The 27,783-nt window shown below is 36.8% G+C and overlaps 2 protein-coding genes and 2 long non-coding RNA genes across 8 annotated transcripts; 3 read left to right on the top strand and 1 right to left on the bottom strand.

The window, feature by feature from the left end:
- Positions 1-4,521: 4,521 nt before the first annotated feature.
- On the top strand, positions 4,522-7,774 carry LOC133734042 (uncharacterized). 2 transcript variants are annotated; one of them, XR_009858024.1, is made up of 6 exons: positions 4,522-4,915; positions 5,024-5,121; positions 5,977-6,077; positions 6,173-6,264; positions 6,383-6,452; positions 7,048-7,774. It is a non-coding gene; the product is annotated as an uncharacterized LOC133734042 (long non-coding RNA). The 2 variants fall into 2 exon arrangements; XR_009858023.1 differs by having other exon boundaries at positions 5,977-6,090.
- A 1,383-nt stretch (positions 7,775-9,157) lies between these two features.
- Positions 9,158-11,939, bottom strand: LOC133734211 (uncharacterized). Of its 4 annotated transcripts, none has more exons than XR_009858147.1 (6): positions 11,491-11,939; positions 11,088-11,188; positions 10,358-10,549; positions 9,823-9,941; positions 9,622-9,723; positions 9,158-9,509 (listed from the first exon to the last, which is right to left on the bottom strand). XR_009858147.1 is itself a non-coding variant. In XM_062161852.1 (3 exons), exons 1-3 carry the CDS (start codon positions 10,360-10,362, stop codon positions 9,299-9,301), a joined length of 318 nt encoding a protein of 105 aa, XP_062017836.1. In that variant the 5' UTR covers positions 10,363-11,307; the 3' UTR covers positions 9,158-9,298. The 4 variants fall into 4 exon arrangements, 1 of the variants encoding a protein (XP_062017836.1); XR_009858148.1 differs by having other exon boundaries at positions 10,358-10,526; XR_009858146.1 differs by having other exon boundaries at positions 10,358-11,188.
- Positions 11,940-13,975: 2,036 nt separating this feature from the next.
- On the top strand, positions 13,976-15,858 carry LOC133732625 (uncharacterized). Its single transcript, XR_009857230.1, has 2 exons — positions 13,976-14,460; positions 15,633-15,858. It is a non-coding gene; the product is annotated as an uncharacterized LOC133732625 (long non-coding RNA).
- A 2,585-nt stretch (positions 15,859-18,443) lies between these two features.
- Positions 18,444-22,593, top strand: LOC133728937 (putative E3 ubiquitin-protein ligase LIN-1). Its single transcript, XM_062156394.1, has 7 exons — positions 18,444-19,695; positions 19,813-19,969; positions 20,085-21,064; positions 21,154-21,301; positions 21,500-21,739; positions 21,849-22,158; positions 22,248-22,593. The coding sequence occupies exons 1-7, from the start codon at positions 18,635-18,637 to the stop codon at positions 22,373-22,375; spliced, it is 3,024 nt and encodes a 1,007-aa protein (XP_062012378.1). The 5' UTR covers positions 18,444-18,634; the 3' UTR covers positions 22,376-22,593.
- The last annotated feature ends 5,190 nt before the right edge of the window (positions 22,594-27,783 follow it).

Genomic DNA, 27,783 nt, shown 5'->3' with positions numbered 1-27,783 from the left:
AATGGCACGACGTGAATGGTTGAAATGAGCCATCAAATCAAGAGCCAATAGGAAAATTCCACCTAAGCACGCTAACCCTAATTCTTTTAGGTTTTGGATTTCCTACACAACAAGAAAGATGAAGGCAACCTCTAAGCATATATAAGGAGATCCATATGCAACAGTTGGCTCTCTCTCTTCCTCCCTTTTTCTTATTTTGTGTTTTTGATTCCGACTATGTGTAGCTAATTTTTCAGTAGTTAAGGGGCAGTTGAAGCCCTTAGACATGATTCATAACATGCTTTGACATTTAATCTGTTTTCCAATTAATAAAGTTGAGGTTTTGTTTACCGTTTTCTCATTGATGAATTCTATGTGTGTGTGCTTTGGAGGCCTACTTAGTATGCATGCCAGGGTTCTAATACTTTGATTGTTTGATGCTTGGATCAATAGTTGGATTCCTCAAATTGTCTAGAGAAGTAATTGGTAGTTCTCACTAGCAAGTAAACAAAACCCTAGCGAGGCGCTAAGTTATTTGCGATGCCTAGTGATTGCTCAAACTCTTTTCAAACATAATGATCGCTGCATGTTTAATCTAATAAATGTACCTTTAGGTTAAATTGCTTGAGAATAGTCTAGGTGTAGAGCATTTCCTGCCTAGCGTACAAAGTAAGAAAGGGTAATAGGTTGTGTTCAAGCGTACCGAGCCAACCTGAGCATCTTCAACCGAATTAATTGGTTATAAATTGGACACAGTGTGTTGTGTGTGATTGTTGGGGGTGGATACTTCCTTCCTAGCTAGTTTCATCATCTTGATATCAACCATTCTCAAATCAGTTTTTTTTTTTTTTTTTACCTCCTGTTCTCTGTTTTCCTTCATTTATTTAATATAGTAAATCAACTCTAAAAATTCCTAAATTTTGTGTGCTGGACGCCTTGTGTATCTAGTACATCCTTGTAAATTTTTGTATTTTTCTGAGTTGTTTTGGTTAGGTTTTAGTTTGTTTTTCGACTGTTGTTCAGTAGGAGCTGCAGTCACGTTTTTGTGACTTTTGTTGAAGCATTTAGTTTAACTTAATCTGCTGCGGGAGACCCTTATTTTCCTACACTATAATCGACATATTTACAGGAGAATAAGGAAAATCAATTGCTTTTAATTTAGCTATCAGTTGGTGGAAGTCATCTTTCTACTTTAGCTTCAACTCCTTTGTATGCAGAAGTATTAGCCATCTGCTTGAATGTTCATCTTGCTCAAAAGCTTATAGCAGATAAGTTCCTCTTCGAATCGGATTCAGTTCAACTTGTCAATCTCCTTCGACATTCTTCTCCATCTTCTGATTGGGTTGTTATGCCCCTGATTGATCATATAAGAGAGCTGACAGTTGCTATTCATTCCTACAACTAGACTTGGTCCAGCAGATTGGCAAATCAGGCTACAGACCATGTTGCCTGTTGACTTACAAGAAGAAGTGCACGGCTGATTGGTTGATTCAGCCTCCTTCATCTTTGTCTCATATCCTTCTTTCTGACGCAGTTCACGCTCCTACTTAGCTTGTTTACAACTTTGTTTGTTTGGGTAGCGTGTCTGCTCTTTGTATTTAGTTTTCAATTTGCTTTGTAAGTTGGTTGGTTTTTAATGCATTTCTCCTTTGTCAAAAAAAAAAAAAAAACATTGATTACTAGATTCGATCATAACAAATTAATTGATAGTAGACTAGTCGCATAATGATTTTAGAGATTTTGGGATACAAACGTAATGTCGCTACAAGGGCTGCTCAGGTTCAGCGTTGTGGCGGCACAAGACCTCTAAAAATCGGAGATCTCTTAATTTCAAATACGCGTGAGTATGTATATGTATAATAGTATTACAGTAGCTTGCACATAGGGGTCATCATTTGGCCCTTACGCCCTAAACCCATTTCAAACCGGCCCGGCCCTTGCATTAGGGCGGGTCGGCCCGGCCATTTTTCAAATAGGGTAGGGTAAGGACCATGGAAATGAAGCCCGGCCCGGCCCATTTGAGCCTGTAAGGGCCAAGCCCGACCCGACCTTTAAGCCCGCCCAAACAAGTCCTAATCTTTTCTATTTTCTAAATTTGTTCATCTTTTTTTATCCACATACAACTTAGGCAAAAAATCACAAATAGTCACTGAGTTATGACTCATTCGACACTTAACTCACTGTATTTTCAACAATATCACTTAATTCACTCACTTTTACATCTGTCTTTCACTTAACTCACTGCCGTTAATTTTACCGTTAGAAACCGTTAAAATTGAGGGTACATTTGTCAAAATACTTAAAAATACATTTTTTTTTGAAAGGAAAATACATTTTTTAACTTTAAACAAATTCTAAATTTATCAGATTTTTTCAATTTTTTTAAATTTCTGGAATTTCTAATAAAAAAGGATTTTATTTTAATTTAAATATAATTTGAAAAAAAAATATACCCTCAATTTTTAAAGTTAGAAATGCAATTTTTTAGTGTTTAGACAAATATACCCTCAATTTTAATGGTTTTTAACGGTAGAATTAACGACAGTGAGTTAAGTGAAAGACAGATGTAAAAGTGAGTGAGTTAAGTGATATTGTTGAAAATACAGTGAGTTAAATGTCGAATGGGTCACAACTCAATGACCATTTGTGATATTTTCCCTACAACTTATCCCTTAATTATTTTGTAATTGATTTAGGAAGTTTTATTTTTTTTTAATATTTATTTTGTTTGTTAAACAACAATTGAGACCCAATCCATCCAAGAAAAAATTTGTTTTTTTTAGAGCAACTAGTTTTTGCGACCTAAGAAAAATTTAAACAGCACTTTGGGCCATAGAGACCCAATCCATCCAACCCCCTAGAAAATAGGTAGGCCAAGCCATGCATAACCCCAGTCCAAGCCCAAGGATGAGGCTCACCATCCAGTTTGAGGCCCAAGTGGCCCAAATACGCCAAACCATCGACCGCGTAGGAAACTTGACAAAACCCTAGTATCCCTGCAGTCCTCTGCGCCACCGACCACCATGCCACCGTTACGAACACAACGTACCTCCGGCATCGCCCCACGAAAGACGCCCTCAGCCAGCTCATTGTAGCTAGTCACAGCTCCACCAACATCACAACCAAATGTCATCTGAGATCCATCATAACCACCAACACTTAAAGAAGAAAATTTACTCCGACCACCGTCAAACCTATCTGCCCAAAGTCGAGGCTTTGCGAGCTCATCATACGGAGGTCTAGCACCACCCGCTCTTGTACCCACTTCTGGTCCTCGTACAGAATCCGCCTCAAAAACCCGAGAGAGGGTCCAGTCGACATCCCAAAAACCAAAGCCACCAGTAGTCGCCACCACTGGATCGGAGCCCATAGCCATAGCAGGTCCGCAGATCAACATGACCAGGAAAAGAAGTCGAAACCAAAGTTCGACAGGTTCAGAAGCACGTTGACGAAGAGGAACTCCGCCTCCATCCTTCCTAAGCTGACCGAAGAGAGATGAGAAGCCATCCACCCAGGCCAAAAACTTGGCGCCGCCACAAGCAAGCCCTAGCGAAGCCATTCTTACCCTAATTAATATTTATAAATGTTATTAAGATAACTTCATAAAAATGTATATATTAAATAGGGTCAATAAAAAAAGAGAATTTCTATTGGGACCTCTAAGTTTTCTCATTTGACCTCCCTTCAATTTTTTCTCCTCAAACTCTCAAAATTACCCTTCAATTTTTCTTTTCTTAAGAATAATAAATTAAAAAAAGAACAAAGGTTAACTTAACCTTGCCACCATCGGTTGCATCCAACTTAAAACTTTTCCAATACAATTGTATGCTCAACACGTTGCTAATCAATGAATTGACTATAGTTAAGTTCTTCACAGATTGGTATTTATCATCTTGGATTATAAAAAATTGCTATGTATCATCAAAAGATAATTAATTGATTTCATTTTTGTGAAAGAAAAATCTACTCATATCATTCTTGGTCCTTTTTAATTCTGGGACAGATTTGATAAACAAAATTTCTCCAGATTCATCTGTTCTTCGTAGGAATGAAAACGTATAATATATCTTCTTTTCATCATCATAGTTTACCCAAATTTATGGCAAAACAAAGTTTGCAATCGGATTATGCATTCTTAAGTCTGAGATGGAGGAGATGAAAAAACAAGAAGACATGGCGCTGCACTCAAGAACTCTGGGAAGATTGAATCAATTGGTTGAGATCATGTGAGCTATTTTTTTTTTCCTTTCACTTTGTTGAAGGGTAAAAGTGGGTTTCAATTTTATCCAAAAAATAAGGAGGTTAAGTGAGAAAATTTAAAGGTCCCAATAGAATCACTCATAAAAAAAAGGATTAAATTCAGTTTACCCCCTGAGGTTTGGGGGTAATTTCATGTTAGTCCCTGTCCTTTCAATTTAATCAGTTTACCCCCCAAGCTTATCAATTCTCCTCAACCGTGTCCATTCCATCTAATTTGGACGTTAAGTCTGACTTTGGAGGGCTAAAATGGTCATTTCAAGACAAACAAAACTATAAAAAAAAAAAGGGAAATGATGGAAAAGGTCACATTAAAGTGTGAAATGATAAAAATGTCACCTAGTTTTCCACTTGATAAAAATGTCCATTATGAATTGTTAATAATACTAATTTAGTCCTTATTAGTAATGAATTAATGTTAAAAAAGGTCAGTTTTAAATTTTTCTGATTCCCATTATGCCCTTAGAGTAAAAAAAATCCTAGAGCTCAAATCTTCTCTCTCTTGTTCTTGGCTATTTCGGAGAGAGACCAAGGGAAGGAGCAAAAAATTTCCAATTCCCGTTGGATTCCGGAATCGGAGGGCGGCGGCGGCTCGATTCCAGTGAATGTGCTTTGTTGCAACCGTGATAGTCGGCGCATGTGCTTCTGATTCGTCGCCGATTGCTGATCCCGACTTGTGGTATTGGACTTTGAATTTTCTGCTTTTGGATTTTCGATCTGTTTTTGTAGATTGCATCGACTCTTGCGTGAAATCTTCATAGTTTTTTTTGTTATTTTGTTGGAGTAGGAGTGAATTGTAAGGTTATCTCAATGTCTAAGATCTCACACCAATCAGTGGCTACGCCTACTAGCTTGGCCTCGGTGTCCACTATTCCGGCTTGCAAGGTAATTCGTCTATTTTCTTTCACTATTTCGAGTTTAGATCTGCTGGCATACATCAAATGAAAATCTGGCTTACAAATTATGTTGTTTATGTTCTGCACAAGAAACACTTGTAATTTGGATCTAAATGAATAGTCGAAATCTCGGTCCAGGTTAATTAGTTTTCACCATCAGAGAGATTCTAAGGAGTACAATCAAATTTTGCGTTGCACAGCCACCAATTTGGTTGAGTTAATGAATTGAATTCCTTTCTTTGTTTGGTTTATTAATGTGAAAACCTGTTCAACTAAAGAGAAAAAAGTTTGAAAACATGGAACACGGAGTGAACTCAGTTGTAAATTAGAGTGATCAATTCATGTTTGCTGGTTAAGAAGTGATCTTTATTAAAATTCATGTTCTTGGAGGGGAAATAGATTTGTGTAATGAAGTACTAGACTTGGTTATCTATTTCCTCACTCTCACGTGTATCTGGTTTCTGTGTTTTTAGTTATTTGGTAAGGTAGTGACATTGCAATAATTTGGTAAGGTAGTGATTGCATGTATGTTCTTGGATGAGAAAATTGACTATGTGAGATATAGTGATTGCAATAATTTGGTAAGGTAGTGTCTCGTTCTTTGCTTTTTCTAATGAGCCATCTTAAGTTATGTTTTGTTGTAGTTCTGAAATTTTACTTTGATAATTTCTCTGTGTTTTTGAAAGAAACATATGCGCCTCTTAATGCCAGAATTTCAAGTGTGCTGTGTAATTAAGTGATGAAAACCGATGAATTAAGTAGATAGAGCTGTGACGTAAGAAACAAGTAGATAAGGTTAAGTATAGACTCATGTGGTGAACTTACAAGGCATGATATTTTCCAGGTCAATCAGTTGGTTCAGGTTGCACAGAAGTGCCAGAGTACAATTGTTGAAAGTGGATCTGATGGGGTTTCTCAGCAGGATCTACAAGCAAATAGTAATTTGTGAGTTTTTGAGGTGATCAACCAGTTTGGTATTCAATTTTAATGTCTCCTCATAAAGAAGTAGGGCTTCACTGATGTTGTTTGTTTCCTTCAAGGTTCTGCCAGCTGGGCGGTAGCTCGCAAAGAGTTTGGAGTTGCAGTCACTGAATGACTTGGCTTTTCTAAAAGATATGTGAGGTGTTTGCAGGTATATTTTATTGCATTCATGGACGTGATCGTTGAGTTAGATAATGTTCAGTTTTTATGTCATGTATATCTTTATACTTGAATTTTATTTAAGTTGCTAACTTTCTAACTTTTAACAGATATAAGAGGTTGTGAACAACATGAAAGATTTGATCGAATTCTGCCAGGAAAACAAAGTTGGCCCAATTGGTATTTTCCTGTTTTTCATTCCTCTTTCCATTTTGTAGTTCTCTGCTGCTGCTTTGCATGGAGTTGAGCATATTTTTAGTAATTTCTTGTTCAATTAGTTGTATATTTGTATTCCGGCACCATCTTAGACAGATTCTTGAACAAACCATTATATGGTTTTTCCCCTGATATCCGCTTGGTATTGCTTGTAGCTTTAATTTACTCATTCTATGAGTTAACTATCTTCTGGTGAAGTAGTTGTAGTGTTCAATTTGGAGCTAATAGGCATGCTTCTTGAGTATTATGTTTAATTAAGTTAATGGAGGTTTTGGACATGGTGGATCTAGACTTGATTGGAATTAGCTTGTTGTCGTCTTCACATCTTTCTTGTAGGAAGTAATGTTGCTCTTGTTTCTTGTATTTGATATATAATGCGGTGAAGTTGGTATTTGGCTACTTATTTCTTGCTCTCATTGATTCTTTCTCACTTCCTTCCTCCCTCTTTGTTGTGCCAAACTTTTTGTGAGCTCCTGTGTTTTGCTTGTTGCTTGTTTCAGTTGTTGATTCTATTTCTTTATATTGATTTCTTTGATTGACCTTCTGCTGAAAATTACAGAGGACTTGCAGGTTCATCCTCGACATGCGAATGCAACCAAGCTTCAGATGCAAAGGATGCACGAAATGGAGCAGTTAGCAAGTGTTCAGGGCATGCCAACTGATAGGAACACATTGAATAAGCTAATGGTAATAACAACCATCACATGGCCAGGGGAGGAGGTTTGAGTGGCTCTGCACAAGCAGCTTTAGCGCTGACCAATTACCAAAATCTGCTGATGAAGCAGAACTCGATGAATTGAAATGCAAATTCTTTTTTTTTATTCTTAAATGAGGAGCGATTCTTAAACGAGCTCTCATCTCAAGATTATATGAGAATTTCACTTTTTTTTTTTTTTTTTTTATTCTTCTAGCTTCTTCGAGTTGCTTCGTAACTAGAGACTTGGTCACGCTAATGACTTCACTGGCCAGTGACTTGATCAGTGACCTGTGTATAATAATGACATGGTCAGTGACATGCAATGTGATTTGGCCAGTAACTTGGTCAGTGACGTGTGTATAACAGTGACATGCAATATGACCTGGCCAGTGACTTGGCAAATAACATGTGACTGACAGTGACTTTAACAGTTACGTGATCAGTGACATGGTCATGACTGTGACATGTAACTGACCAAGTAACTGATCATGTAACTGACCAAGTAACTGATCATGTAACTGACCATGTCACTTACAATGTATGTAACTGACCAAGTAATTGAACATGTAACTGATCGTTGTCATTGACATGGGCAGTGACTTTGCTAGTGACTTGAGGTTAACAGTGACTTGGACAACGATTGACAGTGACATGTTTATGACTGTGACTTGGCCAATGACTTGAGGTTAACAATAATTTGGGTAGTGACCTCACTAACTAGGGACTTGGTTTGGCTTGGCTAGAGATTGACAGTGACTTAGCCACTGACTTGGCCAAAAATTGATACAGACACATGGACAGTAACATAGACATTTATGTGGAGATAATGAATGTGTGTAATGCTGTTTAGGTTGTATGCTTTACTAAAATGGAAGTGTTGCTAGTTCAAATACATACTTTATAGGATCATATAATGAAACTGGTCAGTGTGGTCACTGGCCATGTCGCTATACAAGTCATTGGCCAGAGAAGTCACTGGAAAAGGCTAACTCATTGACAACGTGTGTTAACCTCATGTCACAGATTATGTAACTGATCATGTAACTGACCATGTAACTTACAATGTATGTAACTGAACATGTAACTGATCATGTAACTAACCATGATCAAAATTACTTTCACAGGTAAATTGGTTCAATTCTTGCTCCTCACCCAGATTCCTCTCGAGGAGATTTCTACTCACCTAGATTTACCTCGAGAGGATTATTCCTCACCCATATTGGTTTTGAGGTGATTTCTCCACACACCCATATTAGCCTTGAGAGGATTTCTTCTCACACATATTCGTCTTTAGGGAATTACTTTACTCCTCACCCAAATTTTCTTTAAGAGGATATCTCCTCACCTAGATATCTCCTCAATACTCCTCACCTATATTAGCTTTGAGAGGATTTATTCTCACACAAATTAGCCTTTAGGGAATTACTTTACTCTTCACCCAAATTTTCTTTAAGGGGATATCTCCTCACCCAGATTTCCCTTGAGGAGATTACTCCTCACCCATATTAGCCTTAAGAGGATTTCTTCTCACACAGATTAGCCTTTAGGGAATTATTTTACTCCTCACTCAAATTTTCCTTGAGGCCGGGGATATCTCATCATCCAGATTTTCTTAAGGAGATTACTCCTCACTCATATTGGTCTTGAGGGGATATCTCCTCATCCAGATTTCCCTTGAGGAGATTACTATGAATATATGCAATATGACTTGGCCAGTAACTTGATCAGTGACAAGTGTATAACAGTGACATGGTCAATGATGCAATGTGACTTGGCCAGTGACTTGTATTACAGTGAAATGCAATGTGACCTAACCAGTGACATGAATATAACAGTAACTTGACAAGTGATATGCAATTGCCAGTGACATGTTCAGTGACTTGTCTACTGACTTGTGATCAACCTTGGACATGGTCAGTGACATTGACTTGTTGAATTCAAAAGATGCCAAAAATTAGAATGTGCTGTAAAAATCTATAAAAGTAATGTTTTATTAAGGAAAACTAAACATAACAGTGACATCATAAAAATATACAAAAAGCTAATTTATTTAATAAACTGGAGTTTACAATTCACCAGTGACTTGCATCCTAATTAAGCCTTAGGCAAATTTCTAAAACTCTAAATTTGCAGAGATCCAATTGTACCTATGTTCCGCAAATATCTTGATTATATGAGCTTTATATTGCAAAATATCCTTGCTGAGTTTCTTCTGAATCCCCTCCTCTTTTAAAAGTTTCTCCATGTAGTTCACCTCTGTCTTGGAAAAATCAAGTGCCGGTTGTGATATTTCAAGCCCTTCCTTTCGAACAATGGACACATACCTAGAAGTGTTGTAGAAGAAGAAGAATATAGAGTTTGAGCAACAGAGTTTTACAGTAGTTCAAATGCAAGCAAGCATCCTAAATTTGCTAAAAGGAAATGCAGCTACAGTACCGTTGAGGATTGAAATTGTCAACTCCAAGGTCCTCATCCTGTAGAAGAATGCGACTATATTGATCAACTATATCAGGATGTAAGAAACGCTTTGTGAACCACCTAGGCATCAAGAAAGCTATCACTCAGAAACGCATCTAAAATAAGCCAACTTCTAATACAAATGAAATGATTGAAGGCATGAAGATAAGTCATGTGTACCATTTTGTTTGATTGACTGCAGACACATAAATGACAAGATCATTCCATTAAAATTGCTTCCACTCATCAACGTTACCATCATAATGAAAAAGCATCACAACAAAACCACTTGACAAAAACTGCATTATAGTGTATAAGATCAAACACAAAGCCAATTCAATAGAATGTCAATGCAATATAATCTATTAAATATCACATTCCAACTTTGAAAAAGGCATGAAACATCAAATAACATAATTATAAAAATTTCAAATCAGCAACAGTAGTTCATTAGTTCAAGAACTTGGAAACTTTGAAACGTTCTTTATGAGTTTTCATGCCAAATCCAATGAGTCTAGAAGAAAAACGTACAAACACCTCATAAACACAAACCATATGATCCTCTGCGCAAATGACACCTCATTTACGACTAGATTTCTGAAAGAACTACTCAAATCAATACAGGACCTAGTATACCATTCAATTACAAACTTAAAATAAGTGCAAGCAGAAGAAATTCAAATTAACATTTAGATCACATTAAAGGAGTCTTCACCTCATTAATTAAGAATCTACTCTCTAAGCATGCTGCGCTTCACCCCAGTAAAGTTCCTTCAATTCCTTTTTAGCGCACCGTGCCTCATGTCTTTCCTCCTTGATAGCCGCCTCACTCAGATATATATTCAAGTTATCATCAAAGAACCAATAGAAATTTACCAACACAACTACAAAACAGAAATTACAATTCCTGGAATTATCAAATGCCAAAATCAGTAGCTATGAGATATTTGAATACAAGTTATATGCTCCCAGTTTGAATAATTACTTCATTTCTACAACTTCATCGAGTGCTAGCAGCTATAGATAGTACCTACTAAAAGCATTTGGGAAAAATAGACCAAATCTAAAAGCACTAAACTAATATCATTATGCAATGTAAGAAATCCATGCTGTCGTTGCCATATAAAGCAAGGCCTATTTTGGGTCACAAGCTTCACCAAAAATAGAAAGCCAGAAAGCCTAGCCTCGATCTTCTATACAAAGCATAGGGTATAGCTTCATAAGCTTTAGATGATAAAGTCATGAGCCTCATAATTAAAGCTGGGCAGTAATTTATGATTATCTCTATAGAAAAAGCCAAACTTTACAGAGAGACATAATAATCAAATAAACAACATGCATGTTCAGAATGCAGCCAAGAAGTGAAAAAGAAGGGCTAGTATTCAGAATTAGAAGCAAACTGAATTGGATAGATTGATTGATTGGTGATGAAGGAGAGTAGTGACCTGGCGGGATTTTGCAGTAATCGAAGTCGGTCCACGACGTCTTGTTGAAGACCTTGTGGGACGGCCAACCGGGGTTGGGGAACATGGCCGAGATAGAGGAACTGAGGAAGTGAGCAGAAAATGCATCAATATCATACCCAGTGATATTGAATATAGCAATGCGAAGCAGGTTCCTCGTCTAACATTCAGTCATTCACAACAAATACTATAGTATTCAGACTCCTAATTCACATAACTATTGCTACTTTCCTCAGCTCAATCATACAAACTAAACGCCTAGCAATCAATCATGATAATCCAGGGTGTCTTCAACCACAATTCAATTGAATTAGCAATCACTCAACTACGAATAACAACTAAGATTTCCATGACCAAGATCTACATGCGAGAGATCGTTACTTACCAGAAGAAGCCCTCTAACCAAAACGGTTTGCTTCTGAACCGGCATGATCTTCATGATTCTCTCAGGCCCAGCACCGCGGCGCCTACCGCCGCGACCACAGTCACCTCCGAACCTGTGGCAGAAGCCTCCACGCTCAACATCGGCGCCGCCTCCTCTTTCAACCATGAATTCGAGGAAGACGCCAGCTTGGATGGAACATACGACGTTGTTTACCGAGCAGGATGGAGTTGTTGCCTCTCGGAACTTCCAGCTCCGCCATTGTTTGCCACGGCCGCTGTCGTTGTCGTCGACGAAGGTCTCAAGGAAGAAGAAGCCATTGATTTCTGAGCTTCACGAACGAACAGATAATCCAGATGCAGAGAATTTGAGAGAGAGAGAGAGATTTTGGTAGGGGTCGAGTGTTCGAATGGACAAGGGTTAGATGAGCTCCAGTAACGGGAGGGAGGGAGACTGAGAGCTGCCAGTGGCAGTTTTCGTAATTGTTGTTATTTTTAGTGTTAGATTGATAAGGAGTGACCTAAAGTATCATGAGGACATTTGTGTTATCTGAATTATCATAACACACTTTAAAATGACCTCTTTTATCATTGTCCCAAAAAAAAAAGGAATTTTTTTTATTTTTTCTTTTTTTTAATATTTTTTCTTCTTCTGTTTTTTATTTTTTTATTTTTATTTTTCTGTTTTTTCGTTTTTAATTGTTTTCTTCTGTTTTTTCATTTTTTAATTTTTTTAATTTTGTCTTCAACCTATACACCACAAGTTATAATAGGTTTATAAGAACAAAAAGATACTCTAGGTGGTTGAAAGTCGCTCGCTGATCTACGATATTTGTGATAAATCTCCGATAAAGTGAAGAATTTTAGGAGATATCCCTAATAAAGTGAAGAAATATCTGTAAAAAACAATTTTACACTTTATCTATAAATATCAGTAAAAAATGATTTTACACAGATATTTCTTCACGATTTTACACTTTATCTGTAAATATCTGTAAAAAATAATTTTACACAGACATTTCTTCACTTTATTGGGGATATATCCTAAAATTCTTCTCTTTATCGGAGATATATCATAAATATCGTAGATCAACGAGAGACTTTCAACCACCTAGAGTATCTTTTTGTTTTTATAAATGAATAAACCTATTATAACTTGTGGTGTATAGATTGAAGACAAAATTTATATATAAAAAAAAAACAGAAAAAAAAAATAATAATAAAACGAAAAAAAGAAAAAAAAAATTCCTTTTTTTTGGTCTTGAAATGACCATTTTAGCCCTCAAAAGTCAGACTTAACGGTCCAAATTGGACGGAATAGTAAAAATTGGACACGGCTGATTGAAATTGGAAAGCTTGGGAGGTAAACTGATTAAATTGAAAGGACATGTACTAACATGAAATTACCCCCAAACCTTAGGGGGGTAAATTGAATTTAATCCTAAAAAAAATAAGTCTTAAATTATCCACAGATAAAACCATTGAGCCACATTTTGCCAAATAAAACAATGTATATCTTTTTTTCTTTTTTTTTTTGTAGAACAATGTAAGGCCCTTTCGCCCCTTGTGAAGCCTTATTCGGCCCTATTCAGAGGGTCGGCCGGGCCCTTTTGACCCTAACAAAATAGGCCTTAAGGGCGGGTAATGGCTTACATATTGAAGCCTCGGCTCAGCCCGGCCCGACCCTACCCTAAATTTCGTTGACTTTGACTAGGCCCGCCCCGACCTTACCCTAAGCCCTAAAATTATGGTAGGGCCACCCTAGCCCGACCCATGATGACCCCTACTTGCACAAATATATGTTGTAGTACTTGGTAAGGACCTCCACGCTTTTTCTTTCTTGTCCCTTCTTCAAATCTTCTCATATCCTTTTTGTTTTTTTTTTCTCTTCCTATTTGCGTCTTTAGGTAGGTCAGTTACATTTGTTTTTAATGTGAGGTCTAAACAACGCCTTGTCTACTGCAAACTAACTAAAACCTCCTCCAAAATCTTTGTTCCTATTTTTCTCTAGATTTCATAAGGTATTTCATACTCTTCCACCATGTTTATTTAGTAACTTTAATTCTTGTTTAATCTACAATTGTTCTTATTTTTTTAACATGCGATAGTTGAAATTGAGGCGAGAAAATAGAATTTGTTTCTTCGTCTTAAAAAATAATAATTTCTCTATTGAATACAGGTTGTGAAGTTAGTTATCGACATGAATCTATAATTAGGATCAGTAATAGTCTCATGTTCAACATCATTTGAAATTTTTTTAGTTAGTTGTTTTGAGGATAATTTTTATATTGTTGAATGAGCTTGTCATAACATTTGCTTTATTATATTGATTCCTGATTTTTTTTTTTTTTTAAGTCAGTATGCAATGAACAAAAGACTTCGCTCGAATTTTTGCACTAGGTCTCTGAGTGCTTAGGACCGGCCAGCGTCGCTATTATTAGATTGAACACGCATTTTTAATGCGTAAAAGTTAAGAACAGTTATTTGATATAAAGATATAGAATTCAAATAAACTCATCGCCAGTAAGGCTGCGTTTGGGGGGGGCTTTTTAGCTCCCCTGCTTATAAGCACAAGACCCATAAGTGTTTGGTAAGCCAACTTCTCATCTGCTTTCTCCAGAAGCTGCTGTGGCTTCCGTCGAAAAGCAGAAGCGCCCTCCCCCTGGCTTTTAAAAGCCAAGAGTCAGGAAATCACTGTGGCGCTGGTTACTGTAGATTAATGAAATTTTGATAATACCAGTCTCTATCCTCCCTTGGTTGAGACTTGAGGCAATTACTTGATTGCCATGAAACTCTTCTTGATAGATGATGCCGCAGCAATCTCTCTCCCTCTCATCACAGACGCCGCATCAATCTCTTATCACAGACGCCCCATCAATCTCTCTCTGACGCCGCCTCATCTAGCCTTTCATCACGATTTTGGGTTGGAAATCGAAGCCTCACTCAAGCAAGGATGCTTGGCGATTTGATTCAGGTTAGTTTTTTTTATCTATTTCAGTTTCAAATTTCTATGATTTTGATGAAGGCCTATGATTTGAGTACTGCCAGTGTCCTTGTATCATTTGATATCAGTGGGTTGAGTTCAATTTTGTTTAATTTTGTGAATTTTCTGGACCCTTTTCACTTGTGTTGATTGGTGTTGATCCCCTTTTGTTTCTACTTCTAGCACAGACACAAAAGACTATTGTGATGCTTTTAAATGTTTGAGATGTTGATATTCTGCAATTGGTATAGACCCATGTAAGTAGATATTTAAGTTGGAACTGTGATTTTGGAACTGAGGAGTGTTGATTTTGGGAACTGTGGCCTTCTGGTTTTGGATACTGATCTCAACATCATGGTTATGCAACAGTTATAGATTGGGATTATACACTTTGTGCTGCAAGATTAGATTCAACTGTATAGATTGGAATTTACTCTCTGTACTGGTTGCTTCTTGTTTTTATTTCACTTGATTAGATAGAGTTATAGATTGATGATAATTTACACTCTCTGTGCTGCAAGATTAGGATTTGCTCCTGCTAGTTACTTTGTTTGTTACTGGTCTTGATGATAATTTACACACTGCTGCAAGATTAGGATTTGCTCCTGCCAGTTGCTTAGGTTGTGTGGAAGTTGAATCCGTTTCTGTATATGTTGCTGTCACTGCAGTACTATTAATTGCTCGTTTCTGGTGTTAAAAAGGTTTTCTGGATGTCATCATTCAAGGCAGTGATTAAACTTAGAAATTGATAAAATTATTTTATAGGGAAAGTGATATTCAGAATCTCATCATATATTCATATCTCACTGTTCTGTGGGAACATGTCCATTTGTTTTTCAACTTTTTGGTTGCATACTTTGTATAGCTAGAGCATCTCTATATGCTTGTATTCCTTTCAAATATGCTTCCTGGTTTGAAGAATGTAGATACGGCATCCTTTCACATGTTACAGTTTTTACTCTGTCTGCACTTCGGAGATTACAAATGGATAATATCAATGGAGCTCCATCACATAATTTTGTAACATATTTCGTGTGGATAAGTGGTTTAAAGAGATACATGGGTATGCTTGTTGCCATCCCCTGCTTTTATTTTTCATCATTATCCTTCATTTTCCTTTGTTTTATACTAAAAGTCTCTTGGTTTCTTTTCCTACTGGATAGGTGACCTTGGAGTTCTTGGAACTGGAATACCAATAGGAAAACTTGATATGTATGTTGCTGCAGCTGGTATTAATTCAGAGTCATTGGGAGATCAAGCGGAATACCAAGCAACGCAGCAAGTTATATTATCTTTCATCATGTAAAACTTAGCTAGGAAACTTGAAAATTGAAATGTATGAATGCAATAACGATGTTCCTTAAATTCAGTATTTGATAAATTGATGTATCACAAGGCTTTTGGTACAAATATTGATCATGGTTTGCATTCAATTTGATTTCCAATTGATTATTATGGTGCATTAGGTAAAATGAACGAAAAAACTAGAATTCGGTTATCTAATATTAATCATATAGTCACTGTGATTTATAAAAATTAAAAGTTAACAAAAACTTATCACGTCATAATAAAGATTAAAATGATAACAAGAGCATTTGAACAATATTGTATTACCAAATCTCTTATGTCTAATTTGGTCATTCCACAAACAAAAAGCACAAGCCAGTTTGAGTTTACCAAACACTTTGACACTGCTTTTGTCACTGACAGCACTTATAAAAAGCCAGTTTACCAAACACTCAGCTGCTTTGCTTTTCAGCCACTTATTATCATAAATAAGCAGAAGCCAGCTTTTCTGAGAAGCACAGCCATACCAAACATAGCCTTAATCCTTTAAAACTCATTCATGTGTGACTGTTTACCAATGTTCTGAGATTAAGAAATGAAGCAAATCTTAATCCTGACTTTATTGTCCGATAAAAAATTCATGGATTGTAAAGCAACCCGTGTCGATTCAAGGCCCCTATTGCTTACGTCGAACCCGTAGGCCCAATTTGACTTTCAACTTGGATTGGGATTCGGATTCCGCTCACGCGTTGCAGGGGTAGAGTCTAAGCTAGTAATCTACAAAAATAGCACACTATTTTTCCAGGGTTTGATTGGGACTTGGAAAGAGACGCGACATATGTTTGCATATGTCTTGTGTGTGGACATTGAGTAGCTCACTATATGTGAATTTACACCTCATGATTTGGGTCATCAACATCATATTGGGTATCCCCATAACATGATTCTTCTTCTCATTAATTAGATCTTATCTTTGTCATCAGTTCATCCTTATATGTATAGGATTAGGGATTAGTTACTAAGGGTTCTAATGAAGTTAATCGTTTGCCTCTTTCATACGGTTTTAAATTCATCCATTGTTTCATTCGTTTTTCGATTTTTCTTTAAAATATGGAAAGAATATTTGTAAGAGTACATTTAAATAGTAACATGAGTCAAACAGTAGTAAGCTATGCATATACAAATTAATTCAAACGTTGAGGGTGTAATGAACTTGCAAAAAAATTATTTTTAGGTGTTCGATAAATTAATTCAAAAAGGCTAAATCAAGAGTAGTTACGCAAAATAAAAGGAGTGAGCTTATCTTTCCCTACAAAAAAGTTCTTAATCTGCAACTAGTTAGCCAATTAAGGGTTTGTTTTATTCTTGGACAGTTTGACATTTTCTTCTGGGCAATTATGCTTACATAGCTCCTTAGTCTCCCCCGGCCTACTCAGAAACTTTCATTCACAACCTAACAAAACCGGATACGTCCTAACGGCTATGTATGATTGACCTATACCGGCCGCGAGCTCTATGCATGGGCGGGTCTGAACCCCAGAAAAGTACTGCAGGGACAAGCCGGCTCAGACAACGTAAAAATTTGGAAGATTATAGTAGTCAATTAGATAAGAACGAAAAAGCAGGGTAATTGAGTTAACCTAAACAAAGAACAAGACAGAGTGGAGAGAAACTATCTAGCTTGAGAATTAAAGAGGTGAAGTACATCGAGAAATGAGAGGAGGAGAAGAGAAAAGACTACACCAGAGACAACAAACAAAACCACAAAACCGTCATGAGCTTTGGGCTCTCTCTCTCTCTCTCTCTCTCTCACACGTAGTTTTGTCGCTCCCATTTTGTTTCCTTCATTCCAAGTAATGTATAATTTTTTTTTTTTTGGTCTGAAAGGTAATTTATAATTAATTAAGTCTTTCTTCCATGACTAGTGCATGTGACATTGACGAGCTCTATCTCTAGGTATTGTGGAATATATGAATGTGCATAATCATCTTATCGTTGTTCAAAGGTCAAACATAAATTCTCAGATTTCTACTAGATAACGAGGAACACAATTTTCTCTTTGTGAAAAGATCTACTAGCTAGAGTGCTAGAATACCACAATTTTAAGTCGTACTTGCTCATATAATGGATGTATATATGCATTTTGAGGCAAATTTGATTAATTTCATTGTCATATACATCGAGAAGTAACTATTGAGTGTCGTTATTCGAATATTAGAGTAATATAGTTGATTATAAAATATCTAAAAACACAATAAGTTGTTTGTCAATCTTCAACAAATTCTTTTTCCCGTCCCTAAAAATGATATACTTTTGAATCTTCCACTAGCTATATCATATGAACACTTGATTTGTTTAATTATATATGTTTACCTTCTTATTATGATTCCCTAATCATCTATTAATTTCATGATTTTGTTTTTTCCCTATAAGATTATTCAAGATTTGAATTAGTACGTGAATAATTGTGTGTCCCAACTCAAACAAGCACCCTTCACATGCATGTTACCACTTCCAAAATATGCTGCTCTTCTTGTTTCATATTTTGGTGGTAAATCATCTAGACAAAGTCCTCAATCAAACAAACCCATCTCTCATGGAAACCATCTAAAACCCGGTCCACAACCGAACCGGCTCACCGGTTCGACGTCCACCAAGGTGGTTAAAATCTCAAAAGGCTAAAAGGAATCAGCCAACCCAAATTCCTTGTCCTCATTTCTATGTCCTTCTCTCGACTCTTCTTCTTGTTCCTCCCCTATCGTCAATACCTGTCTTTTTTGTAGCTTTTGGGTTTTTAAGAGAATGTCAGTGAAGCTTTTCCACAAACAATTCTCTGCTTCAAACCCAAAGCTATCATTCATATCCACCCAGACAAGCCATGGCTGCTTCTTCCTTACGAGAGTTGCTTACAGAAGAAGCATATCAACGCGGGAACAAAAACAACAACGTGTTCGTCGCCAAAACCAAAAAACCAGTGAAGTACAGAGTTGCTCCAGCTGAGTCTCTGGCTTTGTTGCCTATACACATCTGCCACGATCGAAAAAGCTACGACTTCTCCAAGCACAAGGCTCAAAACTCTGTTATGCGAAAAGGGTCGTCTAGAAGAGTGAGTTCTACTTCAGAGAGGTCGAATTCCAAGACAGTGGTCTCGGAAAGTAGTTCGAGAAGAACAGAGCCTGCGGCGCTTGATGAAGTTGCCACTAAAGCTGTGGTTTCTATTCTCAGCGGATATGCGGGTCGTTATATAAAGGACGAGGAGTTTAGAGAAGGGATTGAGGAGAAGTGTAGGGCTTGTTTGGCGAGGAAGAAAAGAGATTCGGATAGTGGAGTACTTGAGACTTTGGAATCAGGTGTTGAAAATGTTAACAAGTTGGTGGAGAATCCAGTTTTTTCGACGAAAGCAATGAGAAAATGTATTGGGAATTTGAGCAGTGTTGTTGCTTCTCTGGATGCCAATAAGTCCAAGATGAATGCTTCGACTTGTGGTATACCCAATTCAAATCTCTCTGCTTGTGCTCAGCTCTACTTGGCAATTGTTCACAAGCTTGAGAGAAATGACTTGGTTTCTGCTAAGCATTTGCTTCAAGTTTTCTGTGATTCACCATTTTTAGCAAGAACCCATTTGCTTCCTGATCTATGGGAACATTTCTTACTTCCACATCTTCTTCATCTGAAGATATGGTATACCAAGGAGATTGAGGTTGTTTCACACTCATTTGAGAAGGAGAAGATAATGAAATCCTTAACCAGAGTCTATAATGACCAAATGGATTTGGGGACTACAAAGTTTGCTCAATACTACAAAGAGTGGCTTAAATTTGGGGCTGAGGCTCCTCCTGTTGCTCCTGAAATACCTCTGCCTTCAGTACCAAGTAGCAGATCAAGACGAAGGAGAGCATCCGATTCTTTCGCTTCACATTCCTCATTGAACAAAAATTTGTAAGTATGGCATTGATTCATTTCAATCATTTTCACACATTCATTTTTTTTTTTCATGTGACTAGTAGTTTGTGTGTGAATTAACTGTGTAATTGATAATTTTCCAAATCACCAAAGATATCAGGCTGTGTTTGGCCCCACACTCGAAAGGCGATCAGTGGACCTTGATGATCGAAATGGAGTTTCAATTGCTTCTTGGGATGTAAATGAAGAGGAGAAGCTGTTTGAAGATGAAGCTAATGCAGACAAGTACAACAGTCTCAGTTTTGTTCATGTGGGTAACTCTGATTTTTATATTTTTCTATTCCTATTTTTAGTGAATAGTTGAATGCTGCAAGTGGAGGTTCACATTAAATTGTTATCAACTTATCATTGTCTGAATTTGGCAGAGGGAAGACAGTAATAGACGAAAGTCATCGAGCGGAAGTCATAGAAATCCAAAAACTGAGTTATGGCCTGAGTCTGATCAGACAAAGAAATCAGACTATTTTGGATTCTTTAGCTGCCAGAATGCACCTACTGAATGCCTAGTGAATAGGAATCTCATATTTAAGAGTAATTCAGTTCAACAAGAAGACAATTCCCACCTTCCTTCAAGCAATTTAGGCAGTGCAATCAGTACTCTTTACTCGTCGGATAGTCTAAGTGATTGCGAAATTGCAGTTCGTGCAATTACCAAAGCTTGGTTGGACTCACATGGTGATCCTGTCATTGAAGCCATGTTATCCGAGCCACCTCTTATCCAGGGAATGCTGGAGGTGTTGTTTGCTTCCACTGATGATGAAATTTTGGAACTAGTAATATCGGTTTTAGCTGAATTTGTAGCAAGAAATGAGCAGAATAGAAAGATAATACTGAATTTTGATCCACAGCTTGAAATCTTCATGAGACTTCTAAGAAGTAGTGGTCTATTTTTGAAAGCAGCTGTTTTGCTTTACCTGTTGATGCCAAAGGCAAAACAGATGATATCACTTGAATGGGTGGCACTAGTCCTTCGAGTACTCGAGTTTGGAGACCAGTTGCAGACCCTATTCACCGTTCGATGCAGCCCTCAAGCAGCAGCGTTGTACCTTTTGGACCAGCTTCTTACGGGTTTTGATGAAGATCGGAACTTGGAGAATGCTAGACAGGTGGTTTCTCTAGGAGGCTTAAGCCTTCTGGTGACTCAAATTGAGAAAGGGGATACTCATGAGAGGAATAATGTTGCTTCCATCATTTCATGCTGTGTTCGAGCTGATGGAAGCTGTCGAAACTACTTGGCTGATTTTCTGAACAAGCCTTCTCTTCTCGAACTCATTGTACTCGGAAATGGAAGCAACTCAACTTGTTCTGCATTTGCTCTATTGATTGAAATACTCTGCCTTAGTAGGTATGAATTTATTGTGCATCTTTTTTCAGTCTTCTAGTTTTCTTTAGATGTTATATTTATATTCTGATAATCTAAATGATTGTTCTCAGACGAACGAAGATCACTCAAATCCTAGAAGGACTGAAAGAAGGATGCTGTGGCTTGAACACAATGCAAATTTTATTGGTCTATCTGCAGAGAGCTTCACCAGAAGAGCGCCCCTTAGTTGCAGCCATATTACTACAACTTGATCTTATGGTAAATCGATCCATTGTTAATATCTATGCCTTGTTCTTAGTACTGCTGGAGAAAAACTATTTCAACTTAGAATTTGGAACTGTCCAAAATTTATGTCAAATTTTAGGCTTGCAAACTGTACATAAGGAAATCAAATTTGTTCTAGACTTCAACATATATCTTGGATAGTTCCATTATGGAGAAGCAGTTTTGTTGCAGGGAGATCCTTTTAGATGCAGTGTATATAGAGAAGAAGCCATCGAAGCAATGATAGGTGCTTTAGATTGTCGAACATGTGACAAAAAAGTCCAAGAACGATCAGCGAGATCTCTCTTGATGTTGGGAGGCTGGTTTTCATACACAGGAGGGGCATCAACAGAACATTGGCTTTTACAACAAGCAGGTTTCAGTTATTGGTCAAGGGATTCATTTCACTTCAAAGAAGGTTTTTTACACTCAGTAAGACTGCTGTCACTCTAAACCGACATATAATGACACATTTTTTGTGGTCTGAAAAATAATTTGGTTCTAACAGTAGGATGATTCTTTTAATTTTGTCAATAACTAGAATGAAGACGAAGAAGCAACAGAAAATTGGCAGAGGAAAGCAGCCACTGCATTGTTTAGAAGTGGTAGTAAGAAATTACTGGGGGCCCTTTCGGATTCCATAGCAAATGGCATCCCGAGTTTAGCACGAGTGAGCCTTGTGACATTGTCCTGGATGAGTAGCTTTCTCAGTACAGTTGGAGATGAACATTTGAAGTCCATGGCATGCTCAATTCTTGTGCCTCAGTTACTCGAGTCGCTGAAGTTTCACAAAGATGTGGAGGAAAGAGTACTTGCTTCTTACTCACTACTGAATCTTGTAAAAAGTTCAGGTATGTTTTCCCACAAAAGAGTAAATGCTAATATATTAGTTTCGAAAATCGTTTATTGATTTTTATTTACTTATTGGAAAAATTTTCAGGTGATGAATACATCCCCATGCTCTCATCAGTGGACAAAGAGGTTCTTAGCAAACTCCAGAACCTCTCCTTAGTGACATGGACAGCTAATGAGCTTATTTCAATCATCACAAGCAATTATGAGGACTAGAATTCACATCAAATAAATACCCCGGAGGCAGTTAAATTAGCAGAACTGGAATTGTACGTAGAGTGTGTTGGAAAATTTTCTTTATTCCTTTTAAGGAGTGTGTTTGTATGCCACAAATTTCTTTGTTAGCTGATTTGTATAGAGCAGCATATTTGAGGACAAAAGATTATTATGCTAACAATGAAGGATGTGTATAAAGTTCAATAGTTTTCTGATTAGTCTCTTGATGGGTAGATCCTGATCTATGATACAAACTATAGACGTACTTACATGAGAAGAGTAGAAGACATTCAGTTCACTCATCTAATCTGAACCATCACCAGATGGAGATCCCAAAATTTACACCCACCTTAATCTATGATATCCACATTAAATCATTCTTGAGATACATAGTCCCAAATTGGGAATTTTAAGCCTTTGCGTTGATAAGTTTAACATTTTAGGTCCAATGTTGGTCCATATGTGATCCATATCCCCCAAATAATGGTATCTAGTTCAAGTTCACAACCCATGAGAGGACTACTGTGAATGTAGAATTCCTCACCAAGAATCTGTATGAATATCTCCACCCTTTCCAATTTTTCGGATTAATTCCAAATATAGCAAGTTAATCCCACACAAACCATTTACCCCTCTTCCCCCTTTAAGAGTGGTCAACATCCAACCTTTGTCAAAACTTACAATGATTGTAGATTTCTTGGCTACAGTGACCTGTCATTCCCATCCATTCAATTCCTCAGCTCAAAAAAAAAAAAAAAAAAAAAAAAACTTTTATCTGAAATCCAACCAGCCACTGTACTTCCACACTAATGCAGTTTCTTGGTAAGTTTACTCTGAATCTATTTGTAAATAGACAGCAGATCTAACTATCTAGCTTATTGAGTTCTTGACATGTTGCTGTCACTTGCCTTGTATATATAACAGAAGGCTAGGGCCATCTCCAATTGGAAACCAACAGCAAATGACAACTAACAGAAACAGCAATCTCTATTCAAAGCTTATATAATTCTGAAGATAACCTGCAAATAATTTTCATGGTCCCCTTCACCCCACCATTATAGGACTACTTCCCTTCAACTTTTGCCAAACTGGTCACATGCCTCACCCAGATAAGACAATTGTGCAAGATAGAAGTTGAAGAAAACTATAAACTTGCACCACAACTAATTGAACTTACAGGAATCTAAGGAGAGGACCACCAGTAAATACAATTCCAGTAGATCTACAAGGTACAGTGAGGGACCTAACCCTATAACTGTAAAGGATCCAAAAGATATCCTAATGATTCCTTTCTGATTATATATAATCGTCATCTTTTCATCTTTTGTACTTACACAGATGATTGTAATTTGTACCCCCACCCAGCTTCGAGAACGTCTTCCATGCTCCGAGCAAGTAATGCTCGGCCTTTTTGGGTCCACCCACATGACTTTCACGTGCCTCCTTATTAAGATGAAATTCACATGGGAAAGGCCAAGCCTGTTCCCGGTCAAGTTTCTCGATTGAGTTTTACCTAGGGTGAATCGATTTGAGTGAATTGGGTTTTACCCAGAGCAGACCCGAGTGAAATGATATGCCAATCTCTACACCTGTGATTACCTCTGATGATAAAAGGTAGATCTTGGATCAAGTTCTGTAGCCTGAAAGTGCTCATCACCGTGCTCGTCACCCATCACCACAACCCATTCTCTCTAGCTACATTCTTGAAAACTTTTTCTCACCTTCAGCTCTTTAGTTTCTAGGACGCCATCTTCTCCGGGCAATCCGTGTGTGGGAGACTTGGCCGGGCAGGTTGATGGGGTTGAGATCCGGCATGAGGGGATTAAGGGCCGATCGATAAGGACGAGGTTAGGTGGCCGAAGAGATCGACGCAGTCGATGGAAGGTGGTGGGACGACGGCGGGAGATTTCCGGGCAAGCTGCTGGTAGTGCGTTCCTTGCAGACCTCAATCCTTCTAATTGAAGAAGAAGAAGCATAAGGGAAATAAATAAATAAAAATACACGGGTGCAGGGTGCGTTAGCTTTGTGCTTAAACGAATTTGGTTTTTTTTTTTTTTTTTACACCTTATTCTCTTTTCCTTTTTTTTTTCAACATATAATAAACTGAATTTGTTATGATTTATTAGTTATTGTTCTCGTTTCGACCACATTAGTGACATGGAAATAAAATAGAAAGAAAGATTAAAAAATTAAATTTTCTAATAGGACGTTGACTACTTGACTTGATTAAATTTTATTTATAAATTTAACATTTAAGTATTTAGAAAAACTAACCGCGAAGATCAAGTCCCTCGAATTTTAGAATATTATGGTTGACAGAGTGGATCGCTATTGAATCGAAGTCGAAAGAGGATAATATTTTGAAAATGGGCATAAAATATCTCAATCAATGCATCCAATGGTCGGTTTTCCCAAAGTCTTATGTCTTGATGGGGTTGCCCTTAGAGGAACGTAATAAACAAATATAGTGTTACTAAGGTGTCATTGCTTGACGATATGGATTGATTTATTAATTTTCAATTTCAATTTTTTAGATCGCACAAAATCCTTATATGTCTACTAATGTGGTCCAACTTGTTTATTAGTTGTATAAGAAAATATACCGTCCATAAACAACAAGGTGGCGGAAATAGATTTTATCGAAATCGACTGTTGGATGTTAACACACTATAAATACATGGGTTGTCTCAATTTTTCAATTTCCATATTTCGAATATATTGATTGCACAAAATCATTATATCCCTACTAATGTGGTTTTAACTTGTTTATTAGTGTATAAAAAAATATACCTTCTATGAGCAACAAGGTGGAGGAAAAAGAATTTATCAAGATTGACTGTTGGATGTTATCATGATAAAAAGAAATTGTTATGGTCAAAATTTTAGCTATTTTTGTCGTCGTTTGGGTCTCGATCTATTAGGTCAACCCTAAACCCTAAATACCCTATAAAATTAATATGCTCATAACCGCTCACTCGCAACTTCTTTTTTTGATCTGTCAGCTCTCACACTCTCGTGGCTATGATCTACATCAACTAATGTAAACATTTAAGAAAATTTATCTACTCGTGGTTAAGCTCCCCTTAGGGAGCTATAAGTGCATAAATGGTTGACCGCTTTATTGGACATCTAAATAACAGTGGATCGGGTTAAATTTTTTATACAATACCTATCAATACACTACAAGTAGATGGGTAATGTCAAATTTATCAATTTTAAGTTTTAATTTTTTGGATCGCACGAAATCCTTATATCCCCACTAATGTGGTTTTAACTTACTAGTGCATGGAAAAATATACCTTCTATGAGCAACAAGATGGAGGAAATAGAATTTATCAAGATTGACCGTTGGATGTTATCATGATAAGAATAAATGGTTATGGTCAAAATTTCACCTATTTTTGTCGTTTTTTGGGTCTCGATCCATTAGGTCAACCCTAAATACCCTATAAAACTAATATACTCATAACTGCTCACTCGCAACTTCTTTTTTTTGATCTGTCAGCTCTCACACTCTCGTGGCTATGAGCTACATCAACTAATATAAAATTTTCAGAAATTTTATCTACTCGTGGTTAAGCTCCCCTTAGGGAGCTATAAGTGCATAAATGGTTGACCGCTTTATTGAACATCTAAATAACAGTGGATCGAGTTAACTTTTTTATACAATACCTATCAATACACTACAAGTAGATGGGTAATGTCAAATTTATCAATTTTAAGTTTCAATTTTTTGGATCGCACGAAATCCTTATATCCCTACTAATGTGGTTTTAACTTGTTTATTAGTGTATGGAAAAATATACATTCTATGAGCAACAATGTGGCGGAAATAGATTTTATCAAGATTGACCGTTGGATGTTATCATGATAAGAATAAATGGTTATGATCAAAATTTCAACTATTTTTGTCGTCGTTTGGGTCTCGATCGATTAGGTCAACCCTGAACCCTAAATACCCTATAAAACTAATATGCTCATAACCGCTCACTCACAACTTCTTTTTTTGATCTGTTAGCTCTTACACTCTCGTGGCTATGAGCTACATCAACTAATATAAAAATTTCAGAAAGTTTATCTACTCATGGTTAAGCTCCCCTTAGGGAGCTATAAGTGCATAAATGGTTGACCGCTTTATTGGACATCTAAATAACAGTGGATCGAGTTAACTTTTTTATACAATACCTATCAATACACTACAAGTAGATGGGTAATGTCAAATTTATCGATTTTAAGTTTCAATTTTTTGGATCGCGCGAAATCCTTATATCCCTACTAATGTGGTTTTAACTAGTTTACTAGTGTATGGAAAAATTACCTTCTATGAGCAACAATGTGGAGGAAATAGAATTTATCAAGATTGACCGTTGGATGTTATCATGATAAGAAGAAATGGTAATGGTCAAAATTTCAGCTATTTTTGTTGTCGTTTGGGTCTCGATCTATTAGGTAAACCCTAAACCCTAAATACCCTATAAAACTAATATGCTCATAACCGCTCACTCACAACTTCTTTTTTTGATCTGTCAGCTCTCACACTCTCGTGGCTATGAGCTACATCAACTAATGTAAAAATTTCAGAAAGTTTATCTACTCGTGGTTAAGCACCCCTTAGGGAGCTATAAGTGCATAAATGGTTGACCGCTTTATTTGACATCTAAATAACAAAGGATCGGGTTAACTTCTTTCTACAATACCTACCGATACACTACAAGTAGATGGGTAATGTCAAATTTATCAATTTTCTGGATCGCACGAAACCATAATTAAATTGGTTGAATTTTTTTATCACATCCTTAAAATAATGTAATACACTCATCTAGCGGTCAGCTTCTCCAAATTAAGCTTTCATTGCTTTGTCACTTTTGAGAGTCCACATATTCTTATATGTAATGAACGTGTTATACTACATTAGTAGACACATTGATATTACTTTCTAATAACCAAATTGATAAGTTTTATTTTTGACCTTTTAGATGTATCGACCGAGTAGTTACACATGTCGTTTGAAATTATTGGCATGGTTGTTGGCGAATACGGCATCGGTCAACCTAATAGTTATAAAATTAACACTTCAGTTACAAACTTAATAATAAGTCTCGACGAGGTTATCCTTCGAGTAATCTAATGTATAATTATAGTATTGTTATAAAATTACGATAGATTAAATTGATCGAAGTCGATCTGAAAACAAAATTAACTGAATTTTCTACAATAGACATAAGTATTACAATTATCTCATCTAGTGATCGGTAATTAACTAATTACTGACTGGAAACCAATGTACAATCAAAATCACATGTAGTGACAATCATAAGTCCCCGTTTGTCTAATATTCAGTACATATAGACGCTTTAATCTGGTCATATCAAGTACTTACACTAACTTTGAAGTTAGGATAAGCAAAA

Source organism: Rosa rugosa, chromosome 2 (assembly GCF_958449725.1).
Source record: "Rosa rugosa chromosome 2, drRosRugo1.1, whole genome shotgun sequence".
NCBI lineage: Eukaryota > Viridiplantae > Streptophyta > Magnoliopsida > Rosales > Rosaceae > Rosa > Rosa rugosa.
This window is presented reverse-complemented; position numbering and strand designations above follow the sequence as displayed.

Coding starts and splice junctions, on each gene's coding strand:
- LOC133734211 (XM_062161852.1), bottom strand. Junction 9,510..9,621: donor GACAATTTCAATCCTCAACG/GTACTGTAGCTG, acceptor CAACACTTCTAG/GTATGTGTCCATTGTTCGAA.
- LOC133728937 (XM_062156394.1), top strand. CDS start 18,635: ATGGCTGCTTCTTCCTTACGAGAGTTGCTTACAGAAGAAGCATATCAA. Junction 19,696..19,812: donor TCCTCATTGAACAAAAATTT/GTAAGTATGGCA, acceptor AAATCACCAAAG/ATATCAGGCTGTGTTTGGCC. Junction 22,159..22,247: donor GAATCTTGTAAAAAGTTCAG/GTATGTTTTCCC, acceptor AAAAATTTTCAG/GTGATGAATACATCCCCATG.